Source organism: Ornithorhynchus anatinus, chromosome X1 (genome assembly GCF_004115215.2).
Source record: "Ornithorhynchus anatinus isolate Pmale09 chromosome X1, mOrnAna1.pri.v4, whole genome shotgun sequence".
NCBI lineage: Eukaryota > Metazoa > Chordata > Mammalia > Monotremata > Ornithorhynchidae > Ornithorhynchus > Ornithorhynchus anatinus.
In genome coordinates this window covers 83,513,530-83,536,374 of record NC_041749.1, presented here as the reverse complement: position 1 = coordinate 83,536,374, position 22,845 = coordinate 83,513,530, and the positions used below count along the sequence as shown (strand labels likewise).

General features: G+C 48.4%; 1 protein-coding gene across 3 annotated transcripts in view; it reads left to right on the top strand.

The window, feature by feature from the left end:
• The window catches only part of GNAI2 (G protein subunit alpha i2), a 153,157-nt gene that overhangs the window by 28,326 nt on the left and 101,986 nt on the right, over positions 1–22,845 (top strand). The window contains exon 1 of one of the 3 annotated variants that reach the window (XM_029050768.2): positions 16,744–16,838. The exons of 1 other annotated variant lie outside the window; for it this stretch is intronic. In XM_029050768.2, the coding sequence (XP_028906601.1) occupies positions 16,754–16,838 (85 nt within the window). In that variant the 5' untranslated portion in view covers positions 16,744–16,753. Of the gene's footprint in view, positions 1–16,743; positions 16,839–17,181; positions 17,266–22,845 lie in introns of those variants that run through there. One more of the 3 variants, XM_029050769.2, reaches the window with a different exon arrangement.

The window sequence follows — 22,845 nt, the reverse complement described above, 5'->3', positions numbered from 1 at the left end:
CATCCAAGGACTCTTTTGTGGATTTTATTTTTTTTCTTTTCTCCTTCCCTCTGGCCTCCACAGGAGTAAGGAAGGAAAAAAGAAAAAGAGGAGGAAGAGGTTAGCAAGGGATTCCTGTTTCTGTTTTGCCATGCTTCCTGAGTGCTGGTGGAGGAGGAGGAGGAGGAAGAAGGAGGATCTTCTAGCCTTAAAAGAGACCTCTGCTTCCACCCCTGCTCTCTTTCCTCCTTTTTGTCACATACACCAGAGCTTGATTTAGGTATTTACTGGGATTGTAGGAGGCAGAAATCATCATCTTACTGCTGCCGTGTGTGATTTTTTTAAAAAAAAAGAACACTTAGTAGACCTTATACAGTTCTATTGTTCACCCATTTGAACAATGAAGAAAGTTGAGCGAGCACCCAGAAGGGGAAGTGTGAGCAGTGGGGGCTTCGCTCATTGGCCAACACTGGGCCCCAGAGTTCTAAGAAACAAAATCCCCAAGCCTAGGAAAAGGGAACACCAAAGGCCATGTAAAATGGCTTTGAAACCCAGAGGATCTACTGTGGTTTTCCGAGGGTTCCTAGGAAGAGGCCATTCCTAAGGTAACCGCTGCCCCAGGCCCTACTTAATCCGAGTTAATAGCCCTTTGTATTTATCTTCTAAGGTGCTCAAAGGTGTAAAAAAAAAAAAACAACAAAAAAACAAAACACCCCATGACGGCAGATAATCCTCTCCTTAAAACCTCACTGCCTAACCAATGATCTGCTCTCTCACTTCTCTGCACAAATGCCACTTAATATTGTGGAGTGTGTTAAGTGCTTTCTCTGTGCTAAAGTACTGAGTTAGTTACAGGATGATCAGATCAGGCGGAGTCCCTGTCCTGCGTGGGGCTCACAGTATTAAGAGAAAGGGAGAGCTGGTATTTTAGTCTTATTTTACAGATGGGGAACTGAGGAGCAGAGGGGTGAACTGACTTGCCTAAGGTCACACAGTAGACCAGTGGGAGAGGTAGGACTAAATCCCGGATCTTCTGACTCCTAGACCCTCATTTTTTCCACTCGGTCATGCTTCCTAACCAAACTATCTTGCATTTTTCACTCTTTTTATTTTCTTTTTTCCCTAGGCTTGACATTTTCTGTGTGTCATCTCTTTGTCTTGTGTTCCATTTGCTAAGTGTCTGTGTCCACCCACATTTTTGTCCACATCAGTGTTGTCTGTTTCTCTCTGTAAAAAGACGGAGATGAAGCTGATTTAACTTGCTTTGTAGGGCCAGTCATTCAGTCCGTCAGTGTTATTTCTTGAGTGTTTGCTGTGTGCAGAGCACCATATCAACCTCTTGGACACTATGGTTGGCAGACATGATCTCTGCCCTCGAGGAGTTTATAGTCTAGTGGGTGAGATGGACTTTACTGAACACCCATGAACATATGAGTACGCTCCTACTGAGCAGGGAATGTGACCGTCGACTCTGTTGTAGTGCCTTCTCCCAAGTTGCTTAGCATAGTGCTCTCTGCGCACAGCGAGCTTTCAATAAACAGTCCAATGAATAACAGAGGAAGGGAATGAGCATTCATTTACTCATTTTCTAAGTGGAAACTGAAGCTGGAAGTAGAGAATTGTGTTAGCCAAAATCATGGGGTTAGGAGTAGATCAAGGAAAAGAACTTGGAGGTCTCAACCCATACCAGTTGCTGGGAGCCCTTGTTCCTCTGGCCAGAAGAAGCCTGAAACAAGTGGATAGGCCAGCCCATGTCTGATCTACCTCCCCATTCCAGAGCTCAGCCTGCCCTCACGGGCCAAAATGTGAGTTAGACATGCTCGTGGCCCAACGTCGTCATGGCTTCTGCTACGGGCGGGGGTGCCCAGCCACAGTCTCCTTGGCATGTTACTTTTGGTTTTGAGGAGGAACCATCAACTGGAAACTGGCAGCCCTGCCCTAATCCTCAGAGACCCAGTCTGCCTGACACAGGAAATGGTGGTTTCCGTAACTTGAGTTCAGGCACAGACTCAGTGTGAGGTTGTCCTTCAAAAGTGGTGTGTGTGTGTGTGTGTGTGTGTGTGTTTCATATTTCAGAGAAGGGACAGCCTGTACACATTGTCTTGGGTAAGGTGGATAATTACTCTGTATTCTGAACAAATGTAAGCACACAGTATCCTTCTGTGTTAGCTATATAGCCGTTCCCCAGGAATCCAGATGATATGAACACATCCTAGCAGGAAAAAATGAGGCAGCCCCTTTGGGGGTGGCAGTGCGGGTGGAGAATGGGTTGAGAGAGCTCTGGTTGTCCACCTGCTAAAACCCAGCAATTCTATGGTATCCAAGTCCCTCTCTGTCTTTCTGTCTGACTCTGTCTCTCTTCCAGTGAGCAATCTCAAACACCATTTACAGAACCAGGCAGGAGAGCTTTTTTTTTCCTAATGCTACATAGAAACAGCTCACCAGCCTGTGAAAATGTCACAAAACATTTTGCAACCTGGGACTTTGATTCCTGTCAGATCTTTCACAGAATTGTCTGTGCTGCCTCACCAAACACAGAGGTAGTTCCCTTCCTGAATGGCATCAGTTTCCTTTGGCTCTAAAGAGACCAAAAAAAAAAAAAAAGAGACAAACAAGAATAGACCTTGAACTCAAGGCAGGAAGCTCAGAGCCAACTGTTTTGCAGAACAATAGGCCGTGGCTGCCGGCACTGATGAACATATGGATTTTTTAAGTAATGTATAAAATAATGAATATCAGGAAATTGTAGTACAGCTTCTTTTAAAAAAGCGGGGGAAGGGAAGCCCACTTCAGCCTGGTAGGTTGAGCACTGAGGAGCAGGAAGTCTTCATTGTATTCTAAAATGGCAATGAAAAAGGGAGAGAATGTCTGGGCCTGTTGGGTGGAGGTCTTCAGCCCCAGTCCTAGCAGTGGGCAGTAGTCCATCGCATGTGCATGCTCAATTTCTCTCCCTGCCAGAAGTCGTGCTCAGAGATGTGATATTAAGGTGGAAGCTCTTCTCTGCCCTTCCTACCCCTGGTGTTTTACACTGAGTGAGTGCCTCAGGGTGCAAGGCCCTAGAAGTTAAACATAGGGCTTTGCAGAGGTTTGATTTAGAGGTGGTCCTTGCTCTCAAGAAGTTCATACCTTAGTGAGGACTCTTGTCCTTGGTAGGCATTTTCGGCCAACAAAGATTCCTAATGAGAACAAACATACTCTGTAATGTCCAGTCAGACCAGATAAAATATGCAACATTATCTCCTTTATCTAATGTAAGCTGTAAGCTTCTCAAGGGCAGGGACTGTTCCTTCTCAGAATGTCCCTGCAGTCTTTATTCTTTCTCTGCCCTCTGAATATTTTACTTGAGGGTGCTAAACTGAGATGGGAATAGCCTTGACTTACTTTGTGAACTCTAACTGCCTTACTGTTTGATGTCCCAGATCTGCCTTCTCCTCCCCTCCAGGAGGTAGAGCTTGATCCTGGTTATTCTTTGTACAAGTATAGCTGTTGACTGAATACCTCACCCTTGGCTTCAAAGACTTTAGCCTTGTTTTCCTGGACCAAGCAGCATAGCCTAGTAGAGCACAGAGCCTGGAAATCAGAGGACCTGGGGCTCTGCCACTTACCTGCTGTGTGACCTTGGGCCTGTCACTTACCTTCTTTGAATCTCAATTCTCTCGTGTAAAAGGGGGATTCAGTACCTGTTTTCCTTGGACATTTGGCTGAAAACCTGAAACATAGCGCTTGAAATCCACTATCATTATTATTATTATAATCATCATTATCATCTCCCCCTCTTTTACTCTTGTCCATTTGGCAGTCACACCTCCGTTCTTTTCGGTCACTTTTTTCTCTCCTGTTTATTTTCCTCAAACCCTACCTGGCCTGAAATAGATTTGTGTTCCCATCATCCAGGGGACCTCCCTCTCCTCCTTTTGAGTTCCCTCATAGGAGCCTCTTCCCTGGGGCTGAATACAGCAGCCACCCCCATGAGTTGTGTAGCACAGGAGCAGAGTTATTAGCTTTTTGAGGTAGGATCAATAGCTCCTCCAGCCCCTTGGCTGGAAAGTGGACAGAGGTAGGGCCAAGGTGGAGACATCACTGCTTCCCCCAGTTAGTGGGACTGGAATGCGGCCACCACCTTGGCCCTGGGACCTGTAGTCTTCTGGTCAACCTCTCCACACAGATGGACCAGACCAGAGGCTCCTCTTGAACCTGGCTCCTTGGAAGGAAAGACATGAGGAGCTCTTGTGCCCTGCCCAGGGTCACTGTCAAAAACCCCGCCACTGTCATTCGTAAAAAGCAGGGGCACTGAGACAGGGCCAGCTGAGCTTTCACGGAAGCGTGACCTGTAGCAAAATGTGGGTCGTGTGGCAACTCTGGTTTGGCCAGCCCAGCCGGCCCCACCACGATGCTGCTTCTGCTTACTGATGACTGCAGGGGGCCGGTGGCAGGACTGGGGAGGGAAGTTATGGGACAACTGCTTAGAATGAATGGCTCCCCTTCACAGGGGCCAGGGGTGAGCACAGCCTCTGGCTCAGCCCTGTATCCTGGTGAAGTCAAGGTAAGTGGCAGCATTGCCAGAGGAGGGAGGAAGAGGTATAAGGAAGAGGGCAAGGCAGTGACAAAGTGGCAAGGAGGGCAAACTTAATTCATTGAGCACTCACTGTGTACTGAAAACTTAAGTAGGCACTGGAGATGGGAACTGTTTTGGATGTTGTGACTTTTAAGCTGAGATGGGTTTGGTTTGGGACCGAATGGCCATTTACAGAATCAAATCAACAACAATAAAACCCCCGAGTAATCCTCCCTCACTTCCACTGAAGTTACTGAACACAGCACCTCTTGAAATGTTTGTTGTTGTTGCTTAAAGACAGGAAAGGAAGAGGACTGGAGTGGAACCAGAAGCCAGTTCTCTATCGGCCTCTGCCCTCAACTTGGGCAGGGGAACTGCCGTGTTGGAAGAAGTTGCATAGCACTTCAGTCAGAATTAGTACACTTGGGAGAGGACTGGGGATGTGGATTCTGTCGTGTGGGACATAGCATTATTAAATTTAAGCTGTAAGCAAGGAGGTTACAGTCTAGAGGGATTCTCTTCTGTGAATTTATATACTAGGGATATCTAGACTGTAAGATCTTTGTGGGTAGGGGATGTGTCTACCAACTCTGTTGTATTGTCCTTTCCCAAGCACTTAGAATAGTGTTCTACCCACAGTAAGCATTCAATAAATATCACTGATTGAGGAAAGGCCCTAGGTGGTGATGGTGGTGGTAATAGAAGTAGTAATAGTGTTTAAGTGCTTACTCTTTACAGGGCTCTGAACTAAGTGCTGGGAAAAAGTACAAAGATGGGAATTAGACATGGACCCTGTCCCTTGAGGGGCTCACACAATCTATGAAACTATGCTTTGGTTGTTCCTGTAAACTGTTTTTAAGACATTGCATCCATTATCTTCAGTAATATTGACTGAGCTCACCCTGTGTGTACTGGGCACAGAGCATACCATAGAAGTTTGAAGAAAAAAAAAAGGTCCCTTCCCTTGAGGAGCTTAGAGTTCAGAGAGGGAGACAAAACAGGGACACCTTGACAAATATAGGGGGTTAAAAAGAATCGGACCATAGATAAAAACCAAAGTTAAGGAACTAAATCAATAGCCAGAAACTCGATGTAAAGGAGTGCTAAGGTAGCTGATGGGGTGATATGACCAGGTGAAATTTTTTCCCCCGCTCTCCTTCCCCTGGAAGCAGTTCAGACAGCTGTGCATAAGAACCTTACCATTTCAAAACTTCCACCCTCGACCCCCATCCAGGAGTTTATTTTTGTTTCAGTGCCACTTGGCCCCCACCCACGTGTTCCCAGCCTCCAGGAGCTCCTGGCTGTATTGTAGAGAGGATCTGTGTTCTGATGTAATGCAGACTTCACTAAAGGGTGAGTTTCCTCTACTGGAGAAAAGGCAGAACTTCGGATTGGCTGGGACTCTCTGAGTTAAAGAAAGTATTTGAAAGTGTAAAGAGCTAAGTACAGAAACTTTTTCTCTTTTTTTCTCTCTCTCTCGCTCTTTCTCTCTTTTCTATGTTGCTCTCTCTTTCTTTCTTTTCTCATCTTTTTCTCACTCTTCCCCCCTCAACACTCTCCCCGCCGCCCCCCCCCCAGCCTGCGCTCTATCCATTAGGCAATGCTGCTTTCCCTTCCTCCTGCCTCTTAGGAAAAAGTTTTCGGCGTCATTAACCTGCCTTGCGATGAAATCCAGACAAATCAGCGGCTGAGCAGATGAAAGCCGAATGGGGAGGTAGTATTGTAGAAGTGTGTAAGGATCCGATTAGGTCATTAGTAAATTGGCAAGGAGCGGCTTCAGTGAGTTCTTCTAGGGCTTCACCTGGACGTCTCGATGTTGTCCAGGTGGTGGCTTTAGTGTTGAAACTGACCAGTTTCACTATGGCCCGCGACTTGGGTGGCTAGGAGGAGCAGAAGAAACTCCAGGAAATTGAAAGGGACCTGATGCAGCAATAATTCCAAGCAAGGAATCCCCAGGCTAGATTGGATGCCCCCATTTTATTATCCTCTCTCAAGCACTTAGCACAGTACTATAAACTAAGCACTCAATTCATTCATTCATTCGTATTTATTGAGTGCTTATTGTGTGCAGAGCACTGTACTAAGAGCTAGGGAGAGTACAATACAACAATAAACAGACACATTCCCCGCCCACAACAAGCCTACAGTCTAAATACCATCATTTGATTCCTTCGGACAAATCGCCAGAGATTCATTCATTCCTTCAATCGCATTTATTGAGCCCTTACTCTGTGCAGAGTACTGTACTAAGCACTTGGAAAGCACATCAGCAATAGAGACAAGCCCTGCCCACACCAGGCTTTCTGTCTAGAAATGGGTAATCTCAGGGCTAGCTCTTCTCACCACATGGCACAAACTTGCCAGGTGACATTGCTATACTGGCTGTGTCTTCAGAAGAAGTTGAAAGGTATTAAGATGGTGCTGATAGGTCACCACTATTCCCCACCACACCCCAACTATGTTCCTCACTTTATGTCTAAAATTAGTATGTGCTAAAGTAGTTTTTGCCATTTGTTTAAGAGCTTACCACAAAACCAGTCAAGAAATAGGGGTAAGCCACTTGGTAGCTTTACACCAGTTCTAAGGTCATCTCCTAACCTCACTGGTCAATTCTAAGGATATCGGGTGGCTTCTGACACTGGATAACAAGGTGAGAGCTCATCCTTCTGCAGGGCTCAGGATTTCCCTTTAAACTGTGGTTACTGAGAGACCTTTGCAACAATCAATCAATCGTATTTAGTGGGTGTTTACTGTGTACTGAGCATTGTACTAAGTTCTTGGGAGAGTACAACATAACAGAGTTGGTTGACATGTTCCCTGTCCACAGTGAGTTTACAGATCCTTGCTTCGTACGCTGGTTGTCTTATACAGACATTTACACTTTTGTGTTTTGCAGGGAGAATCTGGAGCCCAGCTCTCCTTCGAGTACCTAAACTCTTGATGGATTTTGCATCCACCCCCCAAATTAATTCCCAGCCTAAAGCGAGGAATCCCTCTAACTGACCTAGAGAAGGGATAGAAATGAGACCATGTGGGATAGAGACCATGATAGTTTGTATTGAACACAGTGCTTAGCAAATACTAAGCCCATAATAAATACCATAATTATTATTGGGTGGTCAGGAGAATGGGAGAAGCCATACTGTGCCAGGGTTAATAAATTCTATGTGGGTTTGTGCAATCTGTTGTTACAGGAAAATAATCAGGTTACTTTGTTAGCATGGTCTTTTCTCACTCAAGTATTTGGAGTTCTAATTTTTACAGTGCTGTAATCTTGCAGAGTTGAAATGAGCCACTCACATATTCATTCATTCATTCAATAGTATTTATTGAGCGCTTACTATGTGCAGAGCACTGTACTAAGCGCTTGGGATGAACAAGTCGGCAACAGATAGAGACAGTCCCTGCCGTTAGACGGGCTTACAGTCTAATCGTGGGAGACGGACAGACAAGAACAATGGCACTAAACAGCGTCAAGGGGAAGAACATCTCGTAAAAACAATGGCAACTAAATAGAATCAAGGCGATGTACAATTCATTAACAAAATAAATAGGGTAACGAAAATATATACAGTTGAGCGGACGAGTACAGTGCTGTGGGGATGGGAAGGGAGAGGTGGAGGAGCAGAGGGAAAAGGGGAAATTGAGGCTTTAGCTGCGGAGAGGTAAAGGGGGGATGGCAGAGGGAGTAGAGGGGGAAGAGGAGCTCACTCTGGGAACGCCTCTTGGAGGAGGTGATTTTTAAGTAAGGTTTTGAAGAGGGAAAGAGAATCAGTTTGGCGGAGGTGAGGAGGGAGGGCGTTCCAGGACCGCGGGAGGACGTGACCCAGGGGTCGACGGCGGGATAGGCGAGACCGAGGGACGGCGAGGAGGTGGGCGGCAGAGGAGCGGAGCGTGCGGGGTGGGCGGTAGAAAGAGAGAAGGGAGGAGAGGTAGGAAGGGGCAAGGTGATGGAGAGCCTTGAAGCCTAGAGTGAGGAGTTTTTGTTTGGAGCGGAGGTCGATAGGCAACCACTGGAGTTGTTTAAGAAGGGGAGTGACATGCCCAGATCGTTTCTGCAGGAAGATGAGCCGGGCAGCGGAGTGAAGAATAGACCGGAGCGGGGCGAGAGAGGAGGAAGGGAGGTCAGAGAGAAGGCTGACACAGTAGTCTAGCCGGGATATAACGAGAGCCCGTAATAGTAAGGTAGCCGTTTGGGTGGAGAGGAAAGGGTGGATCTTGGCGATATTGTAGAGGTGAAACCGGCAGGTCTTGGTAACGGATAGGATGTGTGGGGTGAACGAGAGGGACGAGTCAAGGATGACACCGAGATTGCGGGCCTGCGGGACGGGAAGGATGGTCGTGCCATCCACGGTGATGGAGAAGTCTGGGAGCGGACCGGGCTTGGGAGGGAAGATGAGGAGCTCAGTCTTGCTCATGTTGAGTTTTAGGTGGCGGGCCGACATCCAGGTGGAGATGTCCCGGAGGCAGGAGGAGATGCGAGCCTGAAGGGAGGGGGAGAGGACAGGGGCGGAGATGTAGATCTGTGTGTCATCTGCGTAGAGATGGTAGTCAAAGCCGTGAGAGCGAATGAGTTCACCGAGGGAGTGAGTGTAAATGGAGAACAGAAGAGGGCCGAGAACTGACCCTTGAGGAACTCCAACAGTTAAAGGATGGGAGGGGGAGGAGGCTCCAGCGTAGGAGACCGAGAATGATCGGCCAGAGAGGTAAGAGGAGAACCAGGAGAGGACAAAGTCCGTGAAGCCAAGGTGAGATAAGGTATGGAGGAGGAGGGGATGGTCGACAGTGTCAAAGGCAGCAGAGAGGTCAAGGAGGATCAGAATGGAGTAGGAGCCATTGGATTTGGCAAGAAGGAGGTCATGGGTGACCTTAGAGAGAGCAGTCTCGGTAGAGTGGAGGGGACGGAAGCCAGATTGGAGGTTGATGCAGGTTGATGCAGATCACATATGCAGGTTGATTACCTGTAAGGCCACTGTTTTTGAGATTTTCAACTGCTCTGCTTTGGGGCAGTGAGTCACAGGGTCTTGGGTTGGAGGGTGACCTGGTATCAGGCAAATGTCTAGGTCTCTGTAGGGGACAGGTGGCCAGCAGCTTGGCCTACTTGCTGAATTTTGGTCTGGAACTGTAGAGAGCCTTTCTTCTTCCAAGGTAGAATCTCTTATCAGTCATACTCGTTCTTTATTCTCAGATCGGGACTCTCATCTGCCCAACCTTAAATGCTGGGTGTTTGTGAACCCCAAACCAGTCTATGCCTCGTGTTCCTCCAGTTGGGATTGAATCTGAACAATTATTTTGCAAACCTCAGCTGAACCTAAAGGAAACAATTAAAAAAAAAAGCACCTCCTCTAGGCTGTAAACAACTTGTGAGTAGAGATCATGTCTGCCATCTCTGAAAGGACTTAGTATAGTGCTCTGCACACAATAAGCGTTCAAAAAATTCCATGGATTGAAATTGTTTTTATTCAAGTTAAATCACAGTGTCCCAGTTGATCCGGGAACCCCCATAGGGCTGAAAGATGGCTTGGTTGGACTCCCTGCTCTGAAGGGACTTGTGGTTGGGGCTTTTCCATGACCTGTCTCCTTTCCATGCCTGTTTTCCCTCCTCTCTAAAATCAGAACACTCCACACCTCCTTCCCAGACCTTGTATCCAAAGGATTATGAAGTTGTATATCAGGGGTAATCATGTTGAATAAGGTGGCACTGGGTTTTTCAACCTCTCTCTTTTTTGGAGGGGTGGGTTGGGAAAATTTGGTTGCAAAAGCGTCTCCTGGATTCCTAGACCTTTTTCCTCCTCTCCCACCCATCCCCTAAGGCAGGATGGGAGCCTCATCCTCCACATTTTGTAGATTGGGGAAGCAGAGATAGTGAGAAAGCGTGTCTTCTCCAAGAGGCCTTCCCTGACTAAACCCTCATATATCCTAACTGCTCTCTCCCCCTGCATCACCTATGCACTTGGATCTGTAATCTTTAAGCACTTGATATTCACGCACCCCAACCCTATGACACTTACATACAGTTCTGTAATTTAATGTCTGCCTCCCCATCTAGATTGTAAGATTCCCGTGGCCAGGGATCGTGTCTACCAACTCTTGTGTTGCACTCTCCCAACCCCTTAGCACAGTGCTCTGACACGGTAAGCCCTCAATAAATACAATTGATTGATTAATTGAAGTAAGTGACCTGGGGGAATGTAGCCCCTGAGTCCTGACTCCCACTTCTGTGTTCTAATTTGTTACCCTTCTCGGCACTGTGGGGCGCTACCAGAGAGGCTTTGCCCTTCATTGCTTTTTCTCAAAACAGATAATCTCCCTGGGAGACCTGTGATTTTTGTAAGCGGAGGAGAAGGTTGGTATGTGTTTCTCGTTTTGCCAGTTTTGTCCATGAATCAGATTGAGGCTTGTAGAAACATTTTGTATCGGGGCTTTTTTTTTTTTTTGATAAGCCTTGGTGGGAGGGAGCCTGCTTTGGTTTTATTGCAGCTCCATGGGGAAGTGTGGATCTTGGAAATTGATTTTTTGTATGTGTGTGTGAAGGGTTAAGCCTGTTTATTTTGAGGAGAGGTATATTTAAGCCTTATGAAAGCCCTGTCAGGTGTAGAGAAAGGTGACTTCAGACTGGACTCTAGAGCCAGTAAGCAGTAGTTTTAAGTATTGCGTCAAAATTGTTGCCATCTGGCCCTGGATTGAAGCAGTCTGTGCCAGAGAAAACATTTCTATGCCATAAGGCATTTAAGACCATCCTCTTTTTTTCCTTTGTTGGCTTCTGTCCTATATGGCACAATGGTTGCTATCGCCCTCCAACATGTACCTCTTGGCTGGAGCCCCCATCAAGGGATCGTTCCAGCCTCTCCATGCCCAAGAATATTGGCTCTTAAGTCATGGACAGGAGTTGCTGGGGCTGGAGCTATCACGTGTTAGTCGGGCCTGCTGCTCAAGGGAGGGGGTGGAAGGGACAGGTCAGAGGTGCCCACTTGGCGGGATGATGGCCCCTACGGATTTTTGAGCCAGGCTTCCGCCCTCGTTCATCCCAAGTCTCTGACCCGACCTGAGAGTTTATATGTGGGGCTGAAAAGACCCATCGTGGTGGCTTTTGGTCCTTTTAGCTCTTTGAAGCCTACTCCCTTCCAGTCCTTGTCCTCGTCCTCTAAAATCCCTGCCCCCATTCTCACCCCCTGGAGTAAAATGAAAAGTTGTCCCACTGGCGTCAGGCAATGCAGGAACCATATCAGAAGAAACAGCGTTCAGGGTGGGTTGGAGGGGCAGGGAAGGGAGTTAGCAAGGCCGGTGGTAATTCTAGTAAGGACTGCATACTGCTTCTGCTCAACCTTTCCTCCAGTTCACTGTGTTGTGCTTAAGCAGAGCCCTGACTCCACCCAGATGGGATCATGATCAAACCTGGTCTATGGAAAAGGCCATTTCCACTGAGATGACTGAACAGTCATGCCTAAAGCCAAATTAAACTTTTGCCTTTCTGCAACTTCTCCATGGTCAGCTGTCAGTGCCTTTTTGTGCTGCCATGATCAACAGGTTCTACAAGACCCGTCTGACCCGGAGAGACAGCTCTTTCTTGCCGATCCATTTGCCACGGTGGGGGTGAAAGGGGTTAATGGCCTAGCTCTGCGAGCTGGGCTTCCAGCAGAGCAGGCTGGGGAGACCTGGAACTGACTAATGTCTGAGGGGAATTTGGAAAACTCCACACAGTGTCTCTCGGGCAGACAGAGGAGTCGTGGTTCTCTTCAGTGACAAATCATGGTGACGCACAGAGGCGCTAATTAAGGAGCAAGATAACATGTTGGGAAGGGAGCCACCGTTCACCGATTCCAGCATTTTGCCATTTCAGGCATGAGTACATAGACATTAAATATTTCACAAAATGTCACAGCTTCATGAAAGGAAGTGTTAGAAGCTGTAACTAGGGGTGGTGGGAAATGCACCTTAAATGTTCAGCACTCTGAAGACAGTAGCAGTGCGGTTGGTGGCCAGGTAATTTGGACCAGTGCCTAGCGGAGTGGATGGACAGACCACTCCCCAGGCTCTGCTCCCAGCTCTGAAACCCTCCATTAAATCGATGAATTAAGTGTGTGCTTGGGCCTTAGCCTGAGTTTTCAGCAAGTGCTTTCACTAGAATGCTGCTAGCGAATTAGGGAGCCTTCTTCTGATTTCCCGAATCTGATGTGGATCCAGCGTAATGCGATGTTGGAAGAAATGATGGTGCGTGGTGCCAGATGTGGGTCTGTATCCTGCCACAAGTTTTCTTTAACATAGGATTTTGCCTCCACCCCCCCCCCCCCCCTTCCTCTCCTCCCGGTCCAACAGCACTGTCGCGGGCATAGGTGAACCAGTTGTATTTATCAGATTCCTGCAATGTGCACGATACCATACTGAACCCTGGGAAAGTTATCGTGAAACTGGAACTGATCCGGTGCCTGCTCTCTAGGAGTTTACTGTCTAATGAGGGAAGACGATACTCCGGAGGAGCCTGTGTGACCCCAGGCAAGTCACTTTTCCGCTCTGGTCTTCATCTCCAACTGGGAAAGGAGAATAACTGCTTCATTGGCTCCCTTGAGCCCTAGAGACCTTCGTGTCAGGAACAAGCCAGGAGCCAAGGTACTGGCCGATTCCAGATGGTGCATAGAGTCTTGCATCTGCTCTTAAATTGGAACGGAGTGATTGTGCAAGGGGAAGGAAAGGGTCCAGGGATGTGCCATTCTCACAGCCTGAATTCCCAGCAAGGCTAAGGAGCCTAACGTTTAGGAAGCAGGTGTTCCCGAGTTTGAATTCAGACCCACAACCATGTCTGTCCAAGGCAAACCTGATGGCAGGTAAGATAAAGTTCAACAAATCCTCTTAACAGTGGTAATGGTGTCAGACTCATTAGCCAATTAAGGATAGGGAGATTTGCTATTAGTACTTGCATGGCAGTCTAACACAGTAGGCTTGAATAAAGTGGTAAGCGCTTAATAAATACGATTGAATTGAATGAATGAATAAATGAATGAATGGTACTTTTAAATTGGGCAGAAGAGGAGGTTTGAATGCACAGGATTTCTGTGTCCTGCCCACCCTCGAGTTGGCCCAGGAATCAACTTGATGGACAGTTGCTGCCCTGGCACCACTCAGGATGGCAGGAGTAGGATTGGAGGTCAGGACTAGGGTGTGTGTGGAAGAAGCCTGGAAGACTTTGTCATTCTCGAGTCGATATCAGTGGGATCTTGGAGCAAGCCTTCTAGGCTGGAAGTGGTACACAAATTCCTCGTGTTTGTCCTATCTGCCTGGCTCAGGCCCAGCCAATATAGGTGACTGAATGTAGGCTCATGCCTTGCAGACCTAGATCCAGACGAGGTATTTCTACCAAAAAGTTATTTTCCAAAATTACCCTTTCCCCATGCAGAAATGATCACCACGTTCCCCTAAGTGTTGGGAAAAATGGAAAAAGAAAGATGGACACCATGGAGGCAACCATGGTTCCTCCAAGCAGTTTGTTGCCATCGTCAGAGACAGAATCGCAGACTGGTTGGACCCGGTAACGGCAGTGCTTGGGTTCTTCAAGGCCCCACATTCAATTTTGTGCTGACAAAAGCTTTTTGCTTGAGAAGGCTGTCCAGACAAGCTACCACTACACCACATCATTCTTCAGCTCGACTTTGAGTATGGGAGATTAATTTCAAGTATTTGGGGAGTCACTTCCTAGTGAAGGACCACCCGAGTAAGAAAAAAGCTGCTACCCTTTGGTCTCCAGATCCAATGGAAAGTTGGATCAAGGCAAATTATCTGGGTGACCCAGATCCTGCCTCACAGAGAGATACCATATACTCCATCCTCTAGTAGTCCTTTTTCTCCATAGTACCAATAGTCCTATTTCTCTGCTTATTTCATTTGGAGGACTTCAGAATGGAGAAATTAGAGGACAGTGGGAAGGAGGGAGGCCTTTCCTCACTATACCCAGGGCTTAATTCTTTGGTCTTCAATGGATTTTGACTAAATAAAAAATAAAAATAGCCTCCTCCCATCTGGAGGAAGGACGAAAATGCAGCCAATGGGGATTTTTTTTTTACACCTCACTTTACTCCGGGGCTTTGGGTTTGATAGGAAACTGCTTTTGTTCTGGAGTCCAACTTTTTCCCCGTTCTGGGAAAAGGCTGCTCCTGGGGAAGCCACCTGGTGAGTTTCCTGCTCATTGTTCCTTTTTCTGAATGGGGTCACTTTCTGCTCTGGGGGAGGAGAGACTGTATTGGACTGGTGTCTGTCAAGGGACAGATATTAAACTGCACAGACAATAGTTGGGAAATTCTTCATTGTAGCCAGGGACATTGTAGGAGAAATTCAATTCAATTCACCTGGAAACTCCAGAGGCTTTTTTCCATAGTGGCCAGCAATGGGAACTCAGAGTTGTTTGCTGTACCAGCGCCTGATCTTAAGATGGGTGGTGTCTGTTTATAACGTAGCTCAGTCGATGCTCTGATCCACTGTTGGACCAGTCATATTTCTACTAGAAGTCGATACGATTTGCCATTAGCACTGTATTGTTGCAAATCCAAAGGACTGTTGTTTCTTTTCCTTATAAGCTACACAAAGTCAGTTAGGAAAGCTCCCTCCATTTTGTGGATGAGGAAGCTGAGGTAACTGAGCCAGGAGACAATATGGAGACCAGAGTCAGGAATTCTCTTGTAGCTCTTTTTTTCTTTTTCTTTTTTTTTTTTTGTTAAATGTCAGTCCACCGCACCCAGCTCAGTATCAACTAGGGTAACCATTCATCCGGTTCTATAACAGACTCTCTAATCTAGACTGACAATTCTATATCAGATAGTCCAGTTTTCATCTGCTCTATTCCTTGTCCATTTGCGTGCCTTTATGTCCGATATGATGATTTTTTTTTCAGCATGCAGCCTCCCTCCACCTTTGCTTCTGCTGCTGAGTTTCATGGCTCAGAAGCAGCACCCCTGTTCGTGAGGACCTGGGAGGGGAACAGAATAGCCCTGGAGCAGGTGGGAGGGAGAGATTTCAGGGGTCCCACGAGGAAACCGTCTTAGGTTCAGGTGGCCTCGGAGAGAGTTTTTGCAGAATGGTAGCACATATGACATCGTTATACTGCATGCCTGATGCAGTGCATGTAATGTTTCATGTATCTTTCTGGGGGCTGAGAGCCGTCAGCAGCCACTTTGGTATCCGTAGTATTTTTGTGTGGGCCTAGCACTGTACTAGGCACCTGGAAACGTACTTAAAAGGTCATACTCATGCTTTTAAGAAACTTTGAGTCCAACAAAGGATATAAATGGACAAATACATTATTTAATCGGGGGGGAGACTAGAAATAAATTAAACAAATGAATGAATAAATAATAGATCAGAGTCATCAGGGCTGAGGCAGCTGATGGGCTAGCATGATCGGGAAGGTGGGGGAATTAGGTAATTCTGGATAGGCATGAGGGAGGATGACCAAAATCAACAGTTTCGAGATAGCTGAGGACTCCAGAGAAGAAGAGTGCCCGTTGGAATCAGGTGGCACAGAAGTCAAAGTTTCAGCCACACAGGAAGGAAGTGGTTAGAGCGTGATCTGTGATCATAACTGTTTGGCCCCGAAAGTATCAAAGTACACTCTAGTAGTACTGGAGTCAAAAATGAATACTGCTGAGATTCTGCTTTTGTTGTAGAGCTGCTAATTGACTTAGGCCAGAGCCTGTTCTGAGTGCCAGGACTTCAAGCCCCAGAATAGAGTGATCAGCCTCATCCCCCAGTCTCCCAGATAAGACTTCTTAGTGGTTACCCTGAGGCTGGATGTAATGCCTCGAGGGTCTTCATTTTTGTTGTCCAGAGAGGTTGGTCACTCACCTAGCCCCCTAGCTCTGACTAGAAGTTCAGTGAAATGTGGCACTTTAGAAACCACCCATTCTTTTATATTGGCCATCTTTTTGCAGAAGGGAATTAAGTGCTTGGCACACATACGCTATCATTTCCAACTTCTTGAGAGAGAGGTAGGAGGCTAGGATGCCAGGACCTAGGTAAATGTCACTAACCCGGAATGGTTAGGAGTCGAGATCTTTCTGATTTAATGAGGCTTTCCAAAGAACTGGAATGCCAGTTAAACACCTCTAGAGAGTGGCTGGGGGGCCCCTTTTCTGCGGGGCTGGGAACTGGGCATCTCATGCTTAACTCATCTACCTCGCCCTGGAGCTTTTCAGGAATCTATGCAATCAACCTCTTCGGCACCAAGCAAGATCAATGGCATCAGCGGGAGTGGAGAACAGCAAATACGGCAGCGACCATGGAGACTACTTTCAAGAGAAAGGGGTTTTCCGAAGAAAAGGTATTCTGGAAAATGAGATTTGACTCTGTTTACAGGTGGGAAGACTGAGGCCATTGGAGGGGAAGTGTGGCCCGAAATCCTAATCCACTAGCAAGCTGGCATGTTTAGACAGACTGCAAGCTGGACTGGAGCACTCCCTATTTCAAGTAACTGCTTTTTTTCTAAATGGATACCCAAGCTCCTTGGGGCCCTTGGGCTGGCTAGAGGAATCACTGACCAAGGCACAAGGAAAGACCAGAGCGGAGGCAGATCGACCCACCTCTTCAGAGTTTACCACAACCCCCCGGAAAGTACTAAGACCATAAGTTCTCCAAAGGTGGGTAAGGGACTCGCCAGGCCGATCACTCTGGTGGCTGCCCCCGGATACCTTTGGACACCCCTGGACTCAACCTTTTAAAGCTGGAGGAGCTGCCTCCTCGGATAGCAGGTAATCTGGCCAGAAAGAGGTTAGGTTCTGCCCCCCTCCCCTTGTCCCTGGGGAGCATGTTACGTATGTGCATGTGTGTTGGTGGGCAGCAGCCCCTATCCTATCTAGTTTCCTTCCTGATGCCTTGCTGCGAAGACCTCGGAGACTCACTTCAGGTAAGCCAAAGGCCTGGGTTGGTGGAGTAAGTTACACCCTCCACTCCCAACCTGCCCGTTGATGCGACTCATGGGGTTCTCCTTCCGGAAAAGCCTGCTGGGCTCTAGCTCTTCCACATTAATGCTGGCCCCTTTCACTCTCTCCTTATGCCCTAGGGCAGGTGGGAAGGGGAATGCCCAACCTAAAGCCGGCAGGCCCAGGAGGAGTTCCCTAAATGTAGTCTGCCTGGGCCAGAGTGGGCCTCCCTCCCCGTCAGAGGATTCCTTGGATTGGGGAAGTGCTGAGGAGTTCCTCAGTAAGAAAAAGAGAAAAGAAGTAAAGGGAATGAGACCAAAGCTGTCGTTCCCTCAGAGATTAAGGCTTCTTTGGCTTCTCCCCCAACCATGCCCTCTGAGCACTCTGGGGCTAGGGGAGGGTCCCCAGTCCATCACTAACAGGACTCCCTCCCCAGTCAAACCCCCCACCCCACCCCCCAACCTCTCCTTTTCTGGGGAGGAAGCAGCAGCCTAGCCCAGCTCCTCTCTCCACCCCCTGCCCTTCCCCCATTGAGTTCTCTGCATGTTCCTCTTCATGTATTGCTGCCCTCTGTGTGGGAGCCCCTCCCCAACCCTCCTCTGCCTGCCTTGGGGGGAGGGGTGGAGGGGCAATGGGACAGAGAGGCAGATGGCAGCCCTGGTCTGCCCCTGTCTTTGCACGCATACAAAGAGACTTGGGGAGAGTTTAGAAGCTCAAGAGTTAAGGTTAGTTTCTCCTCCAGTCCCCAAAAGCTTGGAGTTCTCGCCTGTTGTCTGCCTTGTGGATAATGAGGTTACCTAGTCACAATGGATGAAAGAGCCCAGAATACTGTGGTCCCCCTCTCCATCGCACACAGCACTTTCCTGTTGCTCATGCCCTGCCCCCCCCACCACCCTAAAAAGGGCAAAGGGAGGCAGGGATAAAACAGATTTTGATTTTCTTCTTTTTATATTCCCCCCGTGCCCCCCCCCCCCGCCTCCCAAGAGAGGAGCAATGTTTTCCTTTGCAAAGTGTTCATTCTAGACCAAATCTGAGACTCATCTGGAGTCTGCTGGTGCTAGCAGGGCGCTGGCCCCTGAGAAACTGGCCATGCTTATTTGAATATGCCACTTCTCACCCTATCTGGGGACTCCAGGAAACCTGGGGTAGCTCAGGTTTACATTCAGTGTCAGCAGATTTCATGAGCAGACTAGTGGACTTCTGGCTTCACTGCCTCTGGAGATCACTCTGGAAAGATACTGGGTCTCCCATTGTTTCAAGCAAGAGTTTCTTCCCTGGGATGGGGATGACTTGTAGGTGAAGATTTCTGGAATGGAGAAGGTGCCACGCACGTTGGAAGTGTCCAACTCTGTGAACTTTAACCTGAAGATGGAGCAGACAGGAGTACTTAAACTGTTTCTGGAGGGCCCAGAGGGGGGGCCTTCCTCTGTCCTGTCCCTGGAGCCTGCCTGTTCCCACTTGGCACCCAGAAATGCCCTGTCACGGTTTCCTAGGGAAGTGGAGACCACATGGACCCTCAGGATGCTGGTGGCCGGCCACCCATCTTCCAACAAGGCAGACAGACGGCACCCTTTATCCTGAGTTTCCTTCGCCTCACGGGCCACGGGCTTGTTTCCACCCTGGGCAGGGCCAGTTGACGTGGAGAGGCTCATGTGGAATCCAGCTCACTGGACCCTATCTCTCGTCAGCGCCCTGGCCCCGGAGCCAGTAGTGCGTTGCTCACGCCAATTCCCACAGCCAGAATGGCCCGCTACTTGGCCCGATTGATAGGGAACCAGCAGAAAACACTAAATACCTCCAGAGGCCATTTGTCCCTTCCATCAGAAGGGGATGTGCAAGCCGTGAGTCATGCCGGCCAAGATCCGGCCGATGCCTCCCGCTGTTAGTTTAGACCGACAATGCAGTAACTGTTGTGATTGGCTCTTGGCATTTTGCCTGGCTGAGGCTAACAACTTAAACCTGCTATGGCACAAGCAGGGTAGGAGATCTTAACTCAAATGGGCAAGGCATTTTGGGGGAGCCTCTCCCAGGATTAGCAGAATGGAAAAAGCATATGTTATCCTGGCTCCCTCCTCGCCCCCACTTTTTATTTTCCTTACTCAGATAGATCCTGGAGGAGGGCTTCTGTTGGGTGCTGTGTGCTCTGCCAGGAGTTCTTCATCATAACCAGGGTCACTGTTAACAGACCAAACAGGCAAGTGCTCAATTGCCACCCCAGTGCTTGGCACATAGTAAGAGCTTAATAAATACCGTAAGAAATATTTAGAGGGAACAGGGGATTTAGAGGCAGGAAATGAGACTTGTGGTTCTAGCCAGGGCCAATTAGATCCCCAGCAGTGCTTTAGCAAGCAGGTGTTCCTGGCCACCTCCCTAACTGAAGGACATCCTGGTGCCTGAATTGTTCTTTTCATTAGTAGCCAAGCATTTTCTCCAGCTCTGGGACTCTAAACGTTATTCTTTGGGATAACTCCCAAGCACTTAGTTCAGTGCTCTGCACAAAGTAAGTGTTCAGTAAATACCATTGGCTGATTGACCTACAGAGAATCATAAGCCCCTCCCTCACCCCCTCCAAATGACCCCTCAGCAGCACTTTGAGAAGCTCAGATTGTGTTGTGTGGGGGGTTTTTTGTTGTTGTTTAAAACAAAAAAAATGGAGGCCATATTGCCATCAAAATGGACAGGGATTCCATTTCCTCTTCTGTTTAGTCCCCAAGAAATTGGATAATCTATGGCCTGTCCAGGGAGCTGAGTTGGCAACAGTGAAAGAAAAGTTTGAGGGATCTGAGAGATTTTTCTTCTTATTGCCCATCCTCAATTTGGAAGACCCTTACTCATCCCTTCCCACCCTATACACCAAAGATTCTTCCATTCCTGGACTGGTTTGTTATCATTTCCAGTTTGTTCCCTTTCTTCTGGGCTCACATCGGCCTTGTGAATGTTCATGAAAGGACTGGCCGCTCCTGGGGCTTAGCTCAGACAGCAGGGCCTCCATCCTTTCCTTTTCCTGGGTGATTGACCCATCCAGAATGCGTCCATGTTGTCTGCTTTCCAGGACGTGGAGGGTACCTTGGCACTGCTCTAACTGGAGCTTCAAGTTCCAGCTCCTAAATTCTAGGCCAGTTCCATCTCAAGGACTGGGCACCTGGGCATTGGCAACATCTTTTGTGAAAGCAGGACCGAGATGTTTCAGTGGCATGGAGTTGAGTATGCGCAAGAGGGGCTCTCTGTCTCCTGGTCCTCTTGACAGCTCTGACTCACTGCCTTTCCTTAAGCCTCGGAATGCGCCCTTTACAGCTAACCCTCGGATGGCAATGGAAGTGGGCATTTTTGCCCCTACTCAAGTCCCCAGGGCCCTCTCAGGTGGTGGTCCTGGAAAAAAAAAAGTCTTTGCCTCAGTGTAGAACCACAAAGTGGCCGTGCGAAGTCACCAAGTACAGGGGAAATAGCAACATATGCTGGGACTCTGATGTAAAGGAGAGAAAACCTTCCTCCCCTTCCCCTTATGGTCAAAGTTCTGGCAAAACTGAAGCACAAAACGGGGGCTTACTCCAAATGGCCCCACAGCTTTAGGCCAGGAAGGAGCAGCTCCCATGAGTTGCCAAGTTGCCAACTCCCTTGGGCTGCAGTTAGTTTCTGCTTGCCCCGGGAGCAGGGCAAATATGACTTCTAGGTTCCGTTGGACACTGTTGCTAGTGACTTGGCTTTTGAGCGGATGGCTTTTGTGTCCAGGATCTCATGGGCAACCAGGAAGCATACCACCAGGCTTACTTATTCATCCATGTGGGCATCCCTCTCTGTTTGGGGCTGTCCTAGGAACACCAGCATATTCCAGTGCCTTGTCCTGTCCACCCCTTACTCCTTTTCTCACTTGGACCAGGCAGATCTTGGGGGGGCGAGGGGGCCTCTCTAACAGGTTGCACTTGATGACCATCTCTGCCTTTGAGCATCCTTTCAGGCAGAGGTTGGTGGAGGGTCCTCCATACTGGATCTTCTCCAGATCCAGTTCCCAGAGGGCCTCACCAGCCAATCCTCTGCTCGAACCCCTACGTAACTGTGACCTCTGATTCCTCCCCAGGAGGATGTGTTTAATGGCTGTCACTTCCTCCTGATGCATGGGCAAGCTCAAGGTGTTAGTCATTGCTTCTCTCCTCACCAAGATCTTCAAGAACACAGTAGACCCGTGAACCTATCTGGGTTTTCTTCCCAGAGTGGTCTGTAGTCATTACGTCAACGAGGAGATTATTCTGCCCCTCCCTTTCCTTCTTCCTGAATTCTGAATATCCTGGGGAAAACGTCCTTTGCACCCCCCAGGTGTCTGGAAGGTGGTCTCTTATTACCCAGATCTCTCCAAAGTATGTAGGGTTGGTGGCAGCTCTTGGTCTCATGTGACCCAGGCTTTGCAGGGCCCGTTAAAATGAAAAAACTATGAAATGGCTCATTACCTGCAGTCATTTCTATAATGAAGGGGTGGGATTCACCCTCCCAGGGTTGGTCTCCACCACTCTGTTAGGGGTCAGCCAATCACCCTGAGCAGTGTATCCACAGAAGATCCATTTTACCTTCTTCATCCATGCTTGGATCGGGCCTCTGGGCCCAAGGCCAATTTTGCTGAATCCACCTTGTGGCACCCACTCGTTTCCCAAGGCCCTCCAGGGACTGCAACACAACCTACCCGAGTGATCCCGCAGGGTGTCTCTTACTCACTTTTGGGAGAAGCCGGGGTTACTGGCAGTAACCTGAGTTCTCCAAAGGTGTGGAGGCACACCGGATCCACCCTCCTCCCTTCTCGAAAGTGGGGACCTCATCTCTTCTTGCTCTGTCGGGGAACTGGAAAGGAGAGGAACGTGGGAGGGTGGAGCCTGAGCCCTTTCTGATCAGAATCAGGCTGCCTGCTACTTAGGGAGGCAGCCCCTCAAGCTTTACAAGGACGAGTCCAGGGGTATCCAGAACAGCTACCAGAGTGATCATCTGGCATGTCTCCAAACCTTCAGAGAACTCGGGTTACGGTAAGTAACTCTTCCTTCTTCCTCCCGTTGCTCTTTATGATGGCAACATCCTTCCACTCTGCCCCTTTCCTTAGCTGTTATTTATTTGAATGTCTGCCTGCCTGTCCACTAGATGTAAACTCCCTGAAAGTAGGGGGTTTGTGTCTCCCAGGTGTTCAGTAAATACCATTGATTGGGTGACTGAAGCCCAATCTCTCTGGAATTCTGACCCACTCACCTTCTCTTGCCCACTTCGCTCTGGATTGTACAGTAAATACAGATCAACCCTTGCGGCCTAACTCCTGTGACCCAAAGTGTAAAATTCCAGGCTCTGTTCTCAGGACCATCTTGCAGAGCTTCCACGCAGGTTGCTTTACAGACCTTGTCTCTGGATCAGAAGCCCCCACCCCCCTGGCCTTTCTAG